This window comes from Anoplopoma fimbria, chromosome 24 (genome assembly GCF_027596085.1).
Source record: "Anoplopoma fimbria isolate UVic2021 breed Golden Eagle Sablefish chromosome 24, Afim_UVic_2022, whole genome shotgun sequence".
Lineage (NCBI taxonomy): Eukaryota > Metazoa > Chordata > Actinopteri > Perciformes > Anoplopomatidae > Anoplopoma > Anoplopoma fimbria.
Window position 1 is genome coordinate 15,378,923 of NC_072472.1, and position 15,862 is coordinate 15,394,784.

Here is a 15,862-nt window from a genome sequence, read left to right on the forward strand (position 1 = left end):
AAGGGTGCCGACTGGGGACTCCATAGTTCTTCTGGGAGACTTCAACGCTCACGTGGGTAATGATGGAGAAACCTGGAGGGGTGTGATTGGGAGGAACAGCCTGCCCGATCTGAACCCGAGTGGTGCTTTGTTGTTGGACATGGACTGTCCATAACAAACACCATGTTTGAGCATAGGGAGGTTCATAAGTGTACTTGGTACACCCTAGGCCAAAGGTCTATGATCGACTTTGTAGTTGTGTCATCAGTCCTGCGGCCGTATGTCTTGGACACTCGGGTGAAGAGAGGAGCAGAGCCGTCAACTGATCACCACCTGGTGGTGAGTTGGATCAGGTGGCGGGGGAGGCTGCCGGACAGACCCGGTAAACCCAAACGTGTAGTGAGGGTGAACTGGGAACGTCTGGCTGAGGATCCTGTCCGCAAGGTCTTCAACTCCCACCTCCGGCATAATTTCTCGTGCATCCTGGGGGAGGCTGGGGACATGGAATTCGAGTGGGCCATGTTCAAATCCTCCATTGTGGAAGCTGCTGCTAGGAGTTGTGGTCGGAAGGCGATCGGTGCCTGTCGTGGCGGCAATCCGAGAACCCGCTGGTGGACACCAGTGGTGAAGGAGGCCGTCAAGCTGAAGAAGGAGGCCTTTCGGGCTTGGTTGGCCGAGGGGTCTCCTGAATCAGCAGGCAGGTACCGGTTGGCCAGAAGGGCTGCAGTTGCGGCGGTTGCTGAGGCAAAAACCCGGGTGTGGCAGGAGATCGGCGAGGCCATGGAGAAGGACTTTCGAATTCTTTACCCTTGCAGGTCTGTTGGAGGGTGCATGGGAGTTTGCTCATCCAGTCTACATGTGTTTTGTGGACTTGGAGAAGGCCTTCGACCGTGTCCCTCGGGGAGTCCTGTGGGGGGTACTGCGGGAATATGGGGTACCTGGTTCGTTACTACGAGCCATTCGGTCCTTGTATGACCAAAGTGAGAGCTGTGTCCGGATACTCGGCACAAAGTCGAGCTTGTTCCCAATGCGTGTTGGCCTCTGCCAGGGCTGCCCATTGTCACCAATCCTGTTTGTGATTTTCATGGACAGGATTTCAAGGTGCAGCCGGGGGGAGGAGAGTTTCTGGTTTGGGGACCTCAGAATCGCATCCCTGCTTTTTGCAGATGATGTGGTTCTGTTGGCTTCTTCAGAACGTGACCTTCAGCACGCACTGGGGCGGTTCACAGCCGAGTGTGAAGCGGTCGGGATGAGAGTCAGTACCTCCAAGTCTGAGGCCATGGTTCTCTTCTGGAAAACGGTGGATTGCACCCTCTGGGTTAGGAGTGAGTCACTGCCCCAAGCGAAGGAGTTCAAGTATCTCGGGATCTTATTCACGAGTGAGGGTAAAATGGAGCGGGAGATGGACAGGCGGTTCGGTGTAGCGTCAGCAGTGATGCGGGTGTTGTACCGGACCGTTTTGGTGAAGAAGGAGCTGAGCCGTAAGGTTTACCAGTCCATCTATGTTCCAACCCTCACCTATGGTCATGAGCTTTGGGTAGTGACCGAAAGAATAAGATCGCGAATACAAGCGGCCGAAATGAGCTTCCTTCGTAGGGTGGCTGGGCTCAGCCTTAGAGATAGGGTGAGGAGCTCAGACATCCGGAGGGAGCTCGGAGTAGAGCCGCTGCTCCTTCGCGTCGAAAGGGGCCAGCTGAGGTGGTTCGGGCATCTGATCAGGATGCCTCCTGGACGCCTCCCTTTAGAGGTTTTCCAGGCACGTCCAACTGGTAAGAGGCCCCGGGGTAGACCCAGAACACGCTGGAGAGATTATATATCTCGTCTGGCCTGGGAACGCCTCGGGGTTCCCCAGGAGGAGCTGGAAAGTGTTGCTGGGGAGAAGGACGTCTGGAGGACCCTCCTTAGCTTGCTGCCCCCGCGACCCGGCCCCGGATAAGCGGAAGGAAATGGATGGATGGACAAAGTAAAGTTGAGGCTGATGGGAATGTCATTTGCTTTGCAGGTTATTGGACATAAACAAAAGTAACTAAAAACAAATAGAATTTCTGAAATACATGCAGACATCACTGCATCACAGTCAGATGTGGTTCTGTGATGTATTGGATGGGTCTTAATTGCTGTGTAATGTTGACCTCTGCTACCTCTGCTGGGTCACAATCTGGGTTAATTAACAATAGTGTCTCTATGGTGAATCCTCTCCTGCTGCCTATTTATGAGTCCACACACACACACACACACACACACACACACACACACACACACACACACACACACAGGCACATGTAGTTTTAATCCGCATTTATAAGTCTAATCTCTTTAAGAACAAGATGTTAATGAGTTCTTGTTCTAGCTAAACTTAATCCTCAACGCCTCTATTATTATATAAAGAACAGTACAAGGTGTCATACAATGCTGCATGTCAGTCCACCGAGGTGGACGGGGTTATTGATGAAGATATTTTAGGGAAAAAGTACATCCGACGTGACGAATTTCTGTGATTGTAAGAGCAAACATTGCTGCTGTGTTTTGACTCTTTTTCGCTGTGCTGCTTAAAACTATTCATTGTATCGAATGTGGCCTCAGTAATTGCTCAACATTTTTTTTAACTACTCCATGACGTCTCCTAATTTTTCTTCTTCAATGAAACGCTTAAAGAATCTTTAGTTTTAATGTGGTTTTTTTTTTTGTTACTTTCATTGATAAAATATATATTAAAAGTCATAATCTATTCCAGCCCTTTGGGGGTGATGAATGAAAAGCTTTAGCGCTTCAGCAAACACTGGTTTAGACGTTCAGTTTTATTGAGACTGCTATGGTATGTGGTGAAGTTGTACTGGGTAGCATTATACTGGTAGGTCTAATATTTAATTCCACATCATTTATGGTCACAGAGGCAGAATTTATTATAGGACTGGTGTATTGGAATCCATTCAAGCGTACAGCGCTTATTATGGATCTGGACTCTCGGTGGATAACTCATCTTTGAAGCACCCTATTTACTGATTGGCTTGCCTTTATTGCTTTTTTCTTTTTATTGGTGTGTTGGTTTTGTATCTTTCAAAGGTGCTTTATGAGTAACCGCTACCATAAATAAGGTTTATTACTATTCTGTCAGTAGTCATTATTTTCAGTTCAACACTTTGTTGCTATAGCAACCCCTAATGGCACAGTACCATAGCAGCTGAAGTTTAACTGACATTGGAACATGTTTGTGTTATGTTTGTTAACTTTATTATTTTTTTTATATACTGACAAGTTGGCACTGTCTCTGCAGATCCCATAGAAACAAGGATGTAGCTGTGTGATGCTGATTTGTTCTGGTCGGGCGGGCGGATGGATCCAATCTCATCTTTTAGGCCAAGAGGCCGTCTGATCGTTCCCCATGTGAAAAGAGAAGTCAATGTTGATTTATTAGTCACATATTCCAGTAACGGCTATCCCGTAGTAATTTTAACCCAAACGATGAAATTTCCTAAACCTAAGTAGTTTTGTTGCTTCAACCTAACTGGTTTTCATTCTGTGAAAACAGAATTTTATTTTGAAAAGACCTTCTGCATTTAACAAGCAGAATAGACCTGTCTTTCCTCGAAGGAGAACGCATGAAAAATTATGAATCCATCTCTATGAGCCTATACCGAATCAGAAATGGTCCTATATCTCAGTGCAGATTTTGTTTTTTTACCTGCAGCTGTTTAGATTTCTACCAAATACAGATACAGATAAAAAAAAAACAAGCTAACCAATAAAATAATGACTGTTGCTCAAGTGATCAATCTATTATCTCTGACATTAATGTTCTGTTCATATACATCACACAACAATATGGATGTTGATTGACTGATCAATTTGATCTCACAAAGTTATTTCATTTCAAGGTTTTCACATTTTCAGTCCCGTAAAAATCTCAAAGACAAACAGCAGTATTCAAACGTAGTTGTAAGTGTGTTTAGCTCATTGCATGAACTGTGCACTTATTCACAAAGTGAGGGCAGAAGATTTACAATGAATCAAACTCCTCCTGTAGAGATATGGTATATGGTTTACTGGATTAACTATTGGAACGACAGAAACGACAATAACGATTTTAAACTTTTGGCAAAAACACAAGTATTGTTTAAATAAATAATAAACAATACTCTTAATAGCCAAATTGATTGATTGGCCTTCTATTGTGTGGTTAATTCTAGGCTACATTATATGACAAAAAAATCCATGCACGCTGCATTTTCCTGCTTTCTTTTTTTTGTGAATGAGCAGGTATCCATCAATTATACGGGCAACTCCCTTTTATGTTTCCATGGCAATGATATTGCTGTCCAGAGGGAAGGGAATTATTCTGTGTGTGTGTGTGTGTGTGTGTGTGTGTGTGTGTGTGTGTGTGTGTGTGTGTGTGTGTGTGTGTGTGTGTGTGTGTGTGTGTGTGTGTGTGTGTGTGCGTGTGTGCGCTCTGCTGAAATTACATCTGAGACCCACGAACCCTTCAGTGGGGAAAAGCCCATGTCAGCGATTTTATAATCCACGCTGTATATCGGATGGTAAACACACGGCAGGGTTTATGTCTCCTCCTGTTTTAACACCAAGGAAAAAAAGCGTTAAGATGCAAGATCTTCACAGAGGAAAAACGTGCTTCAATCAATGACATTTCTAAACACAAATGTATTTTCTGGAGGTTTTGTACAGCCTATTTTGAAATGTGCACGTGTCCAACGATATTTTTTTTTATTTTATTTTTTTTAGCACCATCACAAAACCAGATATTCCCTCTTTTCTCCTCACAATAAAGAAAGGGGGAAAAAACAACCCCGCCTTAGATTTCATCCCTCATCCTGACTGATGTTGGTTCTTAATCACTCACCTTTGGAGGCATGGTCTTTATCCTCTTTGCTTTTCGTTTTTCCGCTCATGAAGCTCCGCTGCTGCTGCTGCTGCTGCTGCTGGTTGTTGAATCAAACTTCAGGTGAGAGATGTCTGCTCCCGGTTTTTTACTTTTTCATCCTCGTGAGGCTTCTTTCCACACACACGCCGGTTACAGTCCAACTCTCACCGCCCCTCCCTCTCTCTCTCTCTCCCTCTCCCTCTCCCTCTCTCTCTCTCTCTCTCTCTCTCTCTCTCTCTCTCTCTCTGCGTCTTTATAAGCCTCCATTCACCAGCAGGAGCGCTCCCAAACGTGCGCGCGCAGAAACTGCACTCGCACGCGCACACTGAGAGACAAAGAAAGATGTCACATATGTGCACACAGCAAAGGCAATGCAATCAGATGGGAGCTATTTAAACAATAACGGGTACTAATAAGGCTCACTTTAAGCACTTAAAGCTGTGACTGATGGCTTTTTAATGATTGACCTATGTTGAATACACTTCCTGTAAGTCGCTTTGGATAAAAGCGTCTGCTAAATGACTGTAATGTAATGTAATGTAATTGATCAATCATTTATAGATCAGCTATATGCCAATAATAAGAATAACTTAATAACGTTGCCAGGTTATGGGGAATCTTAAACGGCTATTAAAAAGTTATTACTGTTAACAACTGCAGGCTTAATGGCTTGTTGTTATATTTGTTCTTATAATTTCTGACTGCAATGTTTTCTGATGGTTTATTAGCAAGTGTAGAATGCAGGAAAGTGTTTAATAATGACATTTATATGATGGGTTATTGGAAAGTGAGACACCCCTGGCTGTTTATTAGTAATCTACTGATGGATAATAAGCTTGTAACTCATTAATGACTTAGTGAGTCTTACTAAGACTTGACAGGTTATTAGAAAGTGAAACATATCTCCTTGTCTGCAATTGTAAAGACTAGTAGGACATTGTTCTTATTAATGGATTATAACTAATTAGCATTAGTAAGCTGACAATAAATAAAGCCGTTAGTTACAGCATCATAAACCTTTTGGGTGCCTTGTTAGAAAGTGGTACTGAATTTAATACAAACAATTATAATCATTAACTCATACAATTACAGACACACTTTAAGTCTCTATCGAAATACTGAGGTAGAATTAAACTGATTTTCCTGGGGGATGAATTTGTAGGACGGACATCTTAAAGAAGGTCACCATATTCACGAGTTTGTCTCCCAACCGATTAATGCAGAGCAACCTGCAAACTCAGCAGTAGCACTATGCAAATTAGTGAGTTCATTGATCATTTAATCAATTTGTGTTAGAAAATGTCTTTTTTACCGAGGCAGAAGTGGGATACACTTATCTTGCCTGGCGAATGCTGCTTCCCCCAGTATGTCAGTGTGTTTCTTTATCCCCAGTCCATTTCAACGTTTACTGAATAGAAGGCAGCTTCATGCCTATTATTGGGAATTGTGTATTTTGAGGTTAAAGCGGGGTTGTATACAGTCACAGGACCAAATGTATTTATTTACTCAGTCACAGTTATTCACTAGTGAAACAGTAACAATGTCTGAAACTGACAATGACAGCAAGTATCCCAAGGAAGAATCATTTCCTGCAACTCTGTATCTTCTCTTCTCTCCTCTCTTCCCTCCCCCTCTCTTGACTCCTCTCCTCTCTCTCTCCTCTTGACTCTCTTCTCTCTCTCCTGACTCCTCTCCTGACTCCCCTCCTCTCCTCTCTTGACTCCTCTTCTCTCCTCCTGACTCCTCTCCTGACTCCTCCTCTCCTCTCCTCTTCTCTCCTCTCCTGACTCCTCCCCTGACTCCCCTCCTCTCCTCTCTTGACTCCTCTTCTCTTCTCTCCTGACTCCTCTCCTGACTCCCCTCTCCTGACTCCTCTTCTCTCCTCTCCTCTCCTCCCTGACTCCCCTCCTCTCCTCTCTTGACTCCTCTTCTCTCCTCTCCTGACTCCTCCCCTGACTCCCCTCCTCTCCTCTCTTGACTCCTCTTCTCTCCTCTCCTGACTCCCCTCCTCTCCTCTCCTGACTCCTCTCCTTTTCTGACTCCTCTCCTCTCCTCTTCTGACTCCTCTACTCTCCTCTCCTCTTCTGACTCCTCTCCTCCCCGCTCCTGACTCACAGTATACATTGTCTGGTATGACTAGAGTTTTTTGTGTCTTTTTTTTACTCTTGCTACTAGATGAACTATCAGACCAAAGCACAGCCGGCCCTCTGCTAGAGCCTCCCCCCGGAGGATTACTGTTCTGAAACCAGCTGCTCTATCGGAACAAAAAGTGCCACATACAGCCGCTCCTGTTACCATCAGTAGAACCCTCTCTTAATAAAATGCTCCGGGAAGAGTAAAATCAATGCAAACCGACAGAGTCCTCACTGGCAACTTACATATAAAGTGATCATTTTTCACTCGGTTATAGTTGTCAAATGGGTAACTATCAGCTTTTTGAAGCCACTCCTTTGTTATTTTAGCTGTGTGCTTCGGGTCATTGTCTTGTTGGAAGGTGAACCTTCGGCCCAGTCTGAGGTCCTGAGCACTCTGGAGGAGGTTTTCTTCCAGGATATCTCTGTACTTGGCCGCATTCATCTTTCCTTCAATTGCAACCAGTCGTCCTGTCCCTGCAGCTGAAAAACACCCCCATAGCATGATGCTGCCACCACCATGTTTCACTGTTGGGATTGTATTGGGCAGGTGATGAGCAGTGCCTGGTTTTCTCCACACATACCGCTTAGAATTAACGCCAAAAAGTTCAATCTTGGTCTCATCAGACCAGAGAATCTTATTTCTCATAGTTTGGGAGTCCTCCATGTGTTTTTTGGCAAACTCTATGCGGGCTTTCATATGTCTTGCACTGAGGAGAGGCTTCCGTCGGGCCACTCTGCCATAAAGCCCCGACTGGTGGAGGGCTGCAGCGATAGTTGACTTTGTGGAACTTTCTCCCATCTCCCTACTGCATCTCTGGAGCTCAGCCACAGTGATCTTTGGGTTCTTCTTTACCTCTCTCACCAAGGCTCTTCTCCCACGATTGCTCAGTTTGGCTGGACGGCCAGGTCTAGGAAGAGTTCTGGTCATCCCATACTTCTTCCATTTAAGGATTATGGAGGCCACTGTGCTCTTAGGAACCTTGAGTGCTGCAGAAATTCTTTTGTAACCTTGGCCAGATCTGTGCCTTGCCACAATTCTGTCTCTGAGCTCCTTGGGCAGTTCCTTCGACCTCATGATTCTCATTTGTTCTGACATGCACTGTGAGCTGTAAGGTCTTATATAGACAGGTGTGTGCCTTTCCTAATCAAGTCCAATCAGTTTAATTAAACACAGCTGGACTCCAATGAAGGAGTAGAACCATCTCAAGGAGGATCAGAAGAAATGGACAGCATGTGAGTTAAATATGAGTGTCACAGCAAAGGGTCTGAATACTTATGACCATGTGATATTTCAGTTTTTCTTTTTTAATAAATTTGCAAAAATTTCTACATTTCTGTTTTTTTCTGTCAACATGGGTTGCTGAGTGTACATTAATGCGAAAAAAAATGAACTTTTTCGATTTTAGCAAATGGCTTCAATGAAACAAAGAGTGAAAAATTTAAAGGGGTCTGAATACTTTCCGTACCCACTGTACACTGACTAAGCTCAAAAAATTGGAGATCCAAAGGATTAATACTCCATGATACTTAAATTGTCGAGAAAAAGTCTCAGAAAAGCATTAATGTCAACAGCAATGCAAACACAATAAAGACAAAATGCAAGAAGAAGAGATGTTGAATGTTGCCTGCAACAATGAGACAAAACAGATGCACAAAAATGACTGAAAATGAATAGAAATCAAATAAAGTGTCTGTGATAAAACAACTTAATTGTTGGCCAACATTAGAGCCCTAATTTAACTTGTGTTTCTTGTAAACTAACTAGATTCCAATTTTTTTTATTGCCTCTTTTTACTTCAAATTATTTTTTCTTTACCAGTTTACAGTCTGTCCACAATGAAGACAATCAAATTATAGAAATGCTGATACAATTATTTTAATTTGATAAGCAGTCACAGTACACAGTCTGGAGAGGATGCTCACTGGGGACAAGCTTTCCCACCAGCATGCTTTTTCCTGGTTTAATTGCCGTGCCTCTTTCTGTGTGTTTCCATGTGTGATGCTTGACTTCGGCGGCCCCCTCCTCCACCGCTGAGCTACTGTTCACAGCCCCGAGAGATCTGGTCCCAGGACACTACCAGCACGGATTGATTTAATCATAAGTATTACCAAATGGCCGATGAACCTGTAAATTGTTATATTCCCACACATTTTTTTTCTGCTGTAAAATCTGTAGTTTGCAAAGGGTTGTTCATTCAATGGCGCTTGCATAAGACATTGAAAGAGGGATGCACGCCACCCTACCATTTAAATCATTCTCAGCCAATAAGTCACCACAAGAAAACTGTTGCCAAGAAGCTGCTGGATCAAGGCCAGCTGACCGGGCTGTCAGTCACAGTGATTTGTCCGCAGCCACACCCTGTATAGCCCAGAGTCTAATCAAACAGCCTTCAATACTCAAGATCAAGCTTGGACTTGACTAGAATCAGTCAAAAATTCAGTGAATTGACTCAATGTCATTTCACAGCAATATCTATCTAGTTTGTTAACATTAGACATCATAAGCTACTGTTCATACAGACCAAATAAGGCTGTAACAGAAAGTGTGTGTGTGTGTGTGTTTGTGTGTGCACAATTACCCGACTTTTCAAGTAAGCCATGCTGGAAAAGCTGCTTATCCATGAAGTTTCATCATTACAAACAACATGAATAACAGCTGATAATGTCAACACACACAAACACACAGCAATGTCCAGAACTGGCCTTCTTTATCATCTGTGGTCAATATTTGACGTTGCTCAATTTCAATCTGACGTGATGGAATAAATGAATCTGCTAGTTGAACTTTGTCTCTGTATACCCTCTCTCAAATCTCTCCCATACACATTTTCTTGCCTGTCCTTACTCCCACACACACACACACACACACACACACACACACACACACACACACACACACACACACACACACACACACACACACACACACACACACACACACACATACTCTGCGGCCTCGCAGGTGAGTAAACAGTATGTTGTTGTACTTTGGAGTGGTGGATCTGTCTCTACGGCACTCAGTTCAGGCTTTGGTTCCACAGTCAAAAGCAGTTGGACAAGATGGCCAGAGTTTGTTTACTGGCTTGTATAGCTGGCTTACTGCTGGAGGTGTATGGACTGGCCGCTGAAATCAAAGAGGAGAACACAGGTAAATGACAGAGGAGCAGGTATGGATTGAAGAGGCGGGAGGCAGCCAAAGGTCAGAATCGTTCAGAGGAGGTTGTTGTTTTTTCAAAATATTTAAGTGTGTTACTTTTAGCAGAGCGTTGGAGATTTGTGGATGTGGATAGAAGGACGTGGAAGGAGTGGGAATAGCTGTGTTTTGGAAAAAATATCTTTGTGTAAAGGCACTTTACATGATTTCTTGTAATTGTAAAGACTGAATTGCAGTTGAATTATTTGAAAACACTGAGAATTTAAAATTACTCTAGCTGTTGTACTCACAGTGAAGGAAACCACAAGCCTTTACAGCCATATTGTCTACTAGAAGTGAGTGTTTGATACTCAGTAAAATAAGTCTTTCTCCCAAAAAAGCAAATGTAAGCCTGGTTTAGTTTTTTTCATTACAAACTCATTAGAGAGCTTGACACCGCTGAGGATGGGTTGTGATGGTCTAACAGGTGGTTAATGCATTGTGACGGAGGTATACTGATTCAAGGCTTAGTAGTTATGTTTATATTTTATACGAAGAGAGAAGGCGAAAGGCAAAGAGTACAGGACTTCTCTCTTACAGTAATACAACTAAGGGTGAAAGGGACAGGTGCATGCTGGTGTTCTAATAAGTACAGGGAGTTAATTAATGTAGTTTTGCCATATCATTTAGTGTCAGCAGTTGGATCTGCAGCAGTGGCCGTGTCACACATGGGAGCAATTAAGTTGCTTTAAAACACTTATTGACACCCGACAATTTGTGTAAAATCATTGACCGTCTCCCCTCAGAGTCGCAACTCTGTCAAATCTGAAGTCAGATGTGATGCACATCATTTTAGCTTCAGTGGGACTTACACTTTTTGATATACATATCTTACATGATCCATAGCAAATAAATGTCTCCAAATTTACTTAGAAAACATTTAAAAAGAAACTCCATGTAACTCCAGTTAAAATTGTTTTGAAGGGGTACTGCTGGAGAATAATGTCAGAGCGTTTTCAATAATTCCTTCTCTGTGTTCTGTTACCTTTTCAGGAGCTGTGTTTGTGTCTCAGCAGACAGCAGACATGGTGCTGCGTCGCCTGCGCAGACACAACAGCGGCCTTGAAGAAATAATTCAGAAGGCCAACCTTGAGCGGGAGTGTAAAGAAGAAACCTGCTCGTTTGAGGAGGCCAGGGAGGTGTTTGAGGACGATGACAAAACTGTGGGTTTAACACACACACACACATGCAGTTATAATCCAATCTCCCACTGTAATAAAATTGCCTTAACTCTCAGGTTTCACACTAATGTCTGTTTTTTATGTTATTTCAGATGGCATTCTGGGCCGTCAACGTTGGTAAGACAAGTTTAAGACAAGTTCTCGCATTTACTTTGAATTTAAAGCACACCGTCACCTCTGAACCTGTGTGTGTATATGTTTTATACTTGTGTGTAGATGGTGACCAGTGTAAACCACAACCCTGCCAAAATGAAGGTCTGTGTGAAGATGGAAACAGCGCATACGTCTGTTATTGCAAACCAAACTACAGCGGCAAAAACTGTGAGATCGGTGAGTTCTTTCTTTTGACACACATATAGTGTAATGTATAAGAAATGCACCAAAACAGATATCATTGACAATAGCCCAATCTGGTATATACATACATACATACATACATACATACATACATACATACATACATACATACATACATACATACATACATACATACATACATACATACATACATAATTGCATGCAGTCAGACAGTGTGGGTGCTAAAATGATTAAGAATAACACATAAAGTGATTCCATCTGCTTTCCCGCCTGTTTTCAGAGGTGAACAAGCAGTGTATGGTCAACAACGGTGGATGTTCCCATTTCTGTGTGATGAGGGCAGAGAGACCCGTGTGTCAGTGTGCAGTTGGTTACAGACTCGGGCCAGACAAGATCAAATGTGAACCAACAGGTAAAAAATTGGTAAACCATATATTCAGCAACGTGGTTGTTAGGGGGTTGGTTATAGGCTACTGTATATTTCAGAAGTCAATTTTTATAAATTTTGTCTGTGTCAATCCCTCATCACAGCCCTAATCACTGTGGCCTATTTAAAGCTCTAATTACTATACTACACACATTACAGTGAATGCAGACTGGACTAGGAGTGCATATATATTTTCAGTGGTGGAAGAAATGCTCAAAGTTTTCTCTAAAGTAAAGTAAAGTAGGAAGTAAAAGTCCTGCATTCTAAATTTTACTCAAGTAAATGTGCAAAAGTACTAACGTCAAAGTATACTCAAAGTATCGAGAGTAAAAGTACTCATAAGGCAGAATGGCTTATTTCAGAATAGTTGATCTCATCATTGGATTATAATTATTGATTTATCAGTCAATCATGAATGTGTAAACATCACTAATGAGGCCCCTGGTATAGACTGCTGTCTATATCATTATTTATTATTTGATTGATAATCAGAATTAGACTAAAGCTGTAAAACAATGTAGGAGTAAAAAGTACAACATTTGCCTTTGAAATACAATTGAGTAGAAGAAAAGTAGCAAAAAATTAAGCTATAAGTACATTACTTGAATAAATGTACATAGTTACTTTAAACCTCTGCACAGTAACTTTGCCTGAAGTTTAATGCTAAAGCAAAAAGGTAACCGTGTATGTCACACATGCACGAATGAAAACAATCCTACAACACTGGAACCTCATTATATACAGAAACTTTTTACTTCCAAATTATACCTGTTTCATGAAATCCTGGTATCAGTTGCTTTACATAAAACTTCCTCACAGATAGATACCAACCAGAACTCAAGAGTGATATACGAGCTGTCTCATAAACCTCAATAAATCAGAAAGCTGGACTCATCATGTCCCACTTCTCACAGACTTGCTCATAAACTGTGTGTTACAGTTTATAGCTGTCAAATAACGAACATAATGTATGTGTTTTGTTGAAAGCATGAACATTAGTGTTTATAGAGCTGCACGGAAAACCAGCTTTTTAAACCAATGGTACTGTAGCAGCTGCTTCAACATAGACAGAACCAACCTGTGATTACACTGACCTTAACCACAATAAAAATGGAGGGATCAAATGTGATCAAAATAACAACTGCGTGATAATATGAGTAAAATCACAGTGAAATGTTTGAATCTGCCCATAGTTTAAAGCTAAAGCTGCAACCTCCACATGTGACAAAAAAGAGACACAACTAGAACATATTTCTCTTCATTTATTCCCCACTCAGAACAATTCAGCTGCGGCCGTGTGAACATATCCTCCTCCACCAGGTCCTTAACCCCGCGGTCATCAAACACGGCACACTTCCTTGAAAGAGACTTCAATTCCAGCTACACCCTGGAGGAGTATTTCTATGACGAGGATATTACACAGTTTTATGATAATTTGGACAACCATACAAAGGATACAGGCCCGTTCAGCATCGCTGCAGCCTCTGTACCAAAATCACGATTAGCGAGGTCGGATTCAAGCTCCTCTGTAAATGCAGCGGAGGCAAGCAGTGTCACTGAAACTGAGGGAAAGCCGCTGCCTTCCTGGGCTTTCTTCCCCACAATATCCACCATAACAGCAAAAGAAAACACTGACGAGAGGATTGTGGGAGGCAATGATGCAATTCCTGGAGAGATACCTTGGCAGGTACTGTAGTGTGGGGTGCAGAATGAAGAGATGGGGATAAGCTGAAGGCAAATTGGTTATATTCACAGATGGGACTTGGTTAGGTGGTTTTTGCTTACTTCTATACAAGGGAAAAAAACGAAACAATACAATGCTTCATTTGAAAGTCATAGTGACAGTGCAAATGTGAACTTAACAATCTCTACACTCCAACATTTCCAGGTCTCTTAGGCAGAAAATATAACATAAACAGTGGACTGAGTAGAAAAGGAAATGAAAAAAGTAAAATTTAAGAAATCAACTTGCATTTGTCTTAGATTGACCAGGTTGTGGTCTGCCAAATTTCATGGACATCCTTGTTTCGTTCATTCGCGAGATAGCACGTTTTATGACATCACCTGCAAATGGTCAGCAGTATTATGTGATGGTTGCTTCATTCTTCTTTGTTTTGGATTGTATGTTTCTTCTCCATCCTCCAAAAGGGGGAGAAGAATAGTGGGCTGTTTGCTAGTTGATTCTGGATTTTTGAGGTCCAAATTTAAGCCAAATATCAGCTGAATAAAGCAGAGATCAATTTGTGCAACATTGCATCTCACACAACAATGTCATACTTCAACATATTATAATGAAGTAAAAACTGCTGGATTTCTCTTTAAGAGGCACAGAGGTTAAAGAGGGAAAGCATGTGCTGTGATGTTGCGCTGCCATTTTGTGCATGTGAATGTATTTGTGTGTATGTGTGTGTGTGTGTATACAGGTGACCCTGATGTTTCGCGGAACAGTCCTTCAAAGAGCAAAGCCTTTCTGTGGAGGATCTCTGCTCAGTGAATTATGGGTCATGACCGCTGCCCATTGTCTGCTAGATGTCCATATCCCTGAAGAGGGATATTTTGTCAGAGTGGGTAAGTAAAAAAAAATGTTACATTCATAGCATAATATATGATCACTAACTCTAAAGTAAAGACAAACTGGTCTTGATCATTACAATTGATGTCAAGTCATGTTTGTTTTAGGATCACGTCGGTTATTTGCACATTTTAGTCCAATAAGTACAAATTCCTGCTGACCATGCCCCAAAGCATAACTTTTCTATCCTCCAAGCAGCCATTGGTTACAGTTCATGTACGAAAAAAATCCATACTTGACACTTTCTTGAGATAAATAATCTAAAAGTTATCAATGCATTTTATCATTGTGCGGTAATGAAGTTGCCTCATCATTGTCGGTGCATTCAGTGGCGCTCTGACGTTTGAGATTTAAGATCAAAAGATGCTATAGACCCTTCACATTGCCTGGTTTCAGAGAGTAACATTGTTGCATATATACATTCATTCATGCTTCTAGGTGAACATGATACAAGCAGCGATGAGGGTCCAGAGCGAGACCATGAGGTGGCAGAGCAGCATAACCACTTCATGTATGATGCCCAGAAGTCCCAGTATAACCATGATATTGCACTACTGAAGCTTGCCAGTCCAGTGGAACTGTCCAAACAACGGCGTCCCATCTGCCTGGGCCCCAAAGACTTTATAGAGACCATATTGAGGGACTCCAGCAGCTCTCTGGTGAGCGGCTGGGGAAAGCTTAAGTTCGATGGCCGACAGCCCACCACGCTTAAGAAGCTGGAGGTCCCCCACGTGGATCGCGCCGATTGTAAACAGAGCAGCCGGGACCATATCACACGCTATATGTTCTGTGCTGGCTTCGCAAGTGAAAAGAAGGATTCATGCCAGGGGGACAGCGGGGGGCCGCATGCGACTAATTACAAAGGCACTTGGTTCCTGACAGGTATCGTCAGCTGGGGGGAGTTTTGTGCCGCGGAGGGGAAGTATGGCGTCTACACTCGAGTATCACGGTACTACGCGTGGATCAAGAAGACAACAGGGATCCTAATTGAAAACTGACAAATAGAGAAATGTAAATGAAATAACCCAGCTGTCAGACAACAAAACATACAGAGGAAGTGAAAGATGTTCTTCTACTGAATGATGGTATTTTGGATTCTTCAATAAAACGTAATCAAAATCTGAGTATTTGAAATTTGAAATACTGCTCACTAATACCTTTAAGCCCTTCATACAATGTTT

General features: G+C 42.4%; 1 protein-coding gene across 2 annotated transcripts; it reads left to right on the forward strand.

Annotated features, from left to right (window-relative positions):
• Positions 1-10,008: 10,008 nt before the first annotated feature.
• Positions 10,009-15,800, forward strand: f9b (coagulation factor IXb). 2 transcript variants are annotated; one of them, XM_054625346.1, is made up of 8 exons: positions 10,009-10,138; positions 11,177-11,346; positions 11,457-11,481; positions 11,581-11,694; positions 11,963-12,094; positions 13,387-13,796; positions 14,533-14,677; positions 15,120-15,800. In XM_054625346.1, exons 1-8 carry the CDS (start codon positions 10,051-10,053, stop codon positions 15,677-15,679), a joined length of 1,644 nt encoding a protein of 547 aa, XP_054481321.1. In that variant the 5' UTR covers positions 10,009-10,050; the 3' UTR covers positions 15,680-15,800. The 2 variants fall into 2 exon arrangements, with proteins under 2 accessions (XP_054481321.1, XP_054481322.1); XM_054625347.1 differs by having other exon boundaries at positions 10,129-10,189.
• Positions 15,801-15,862: the final 62 nt, after the last annotated feature.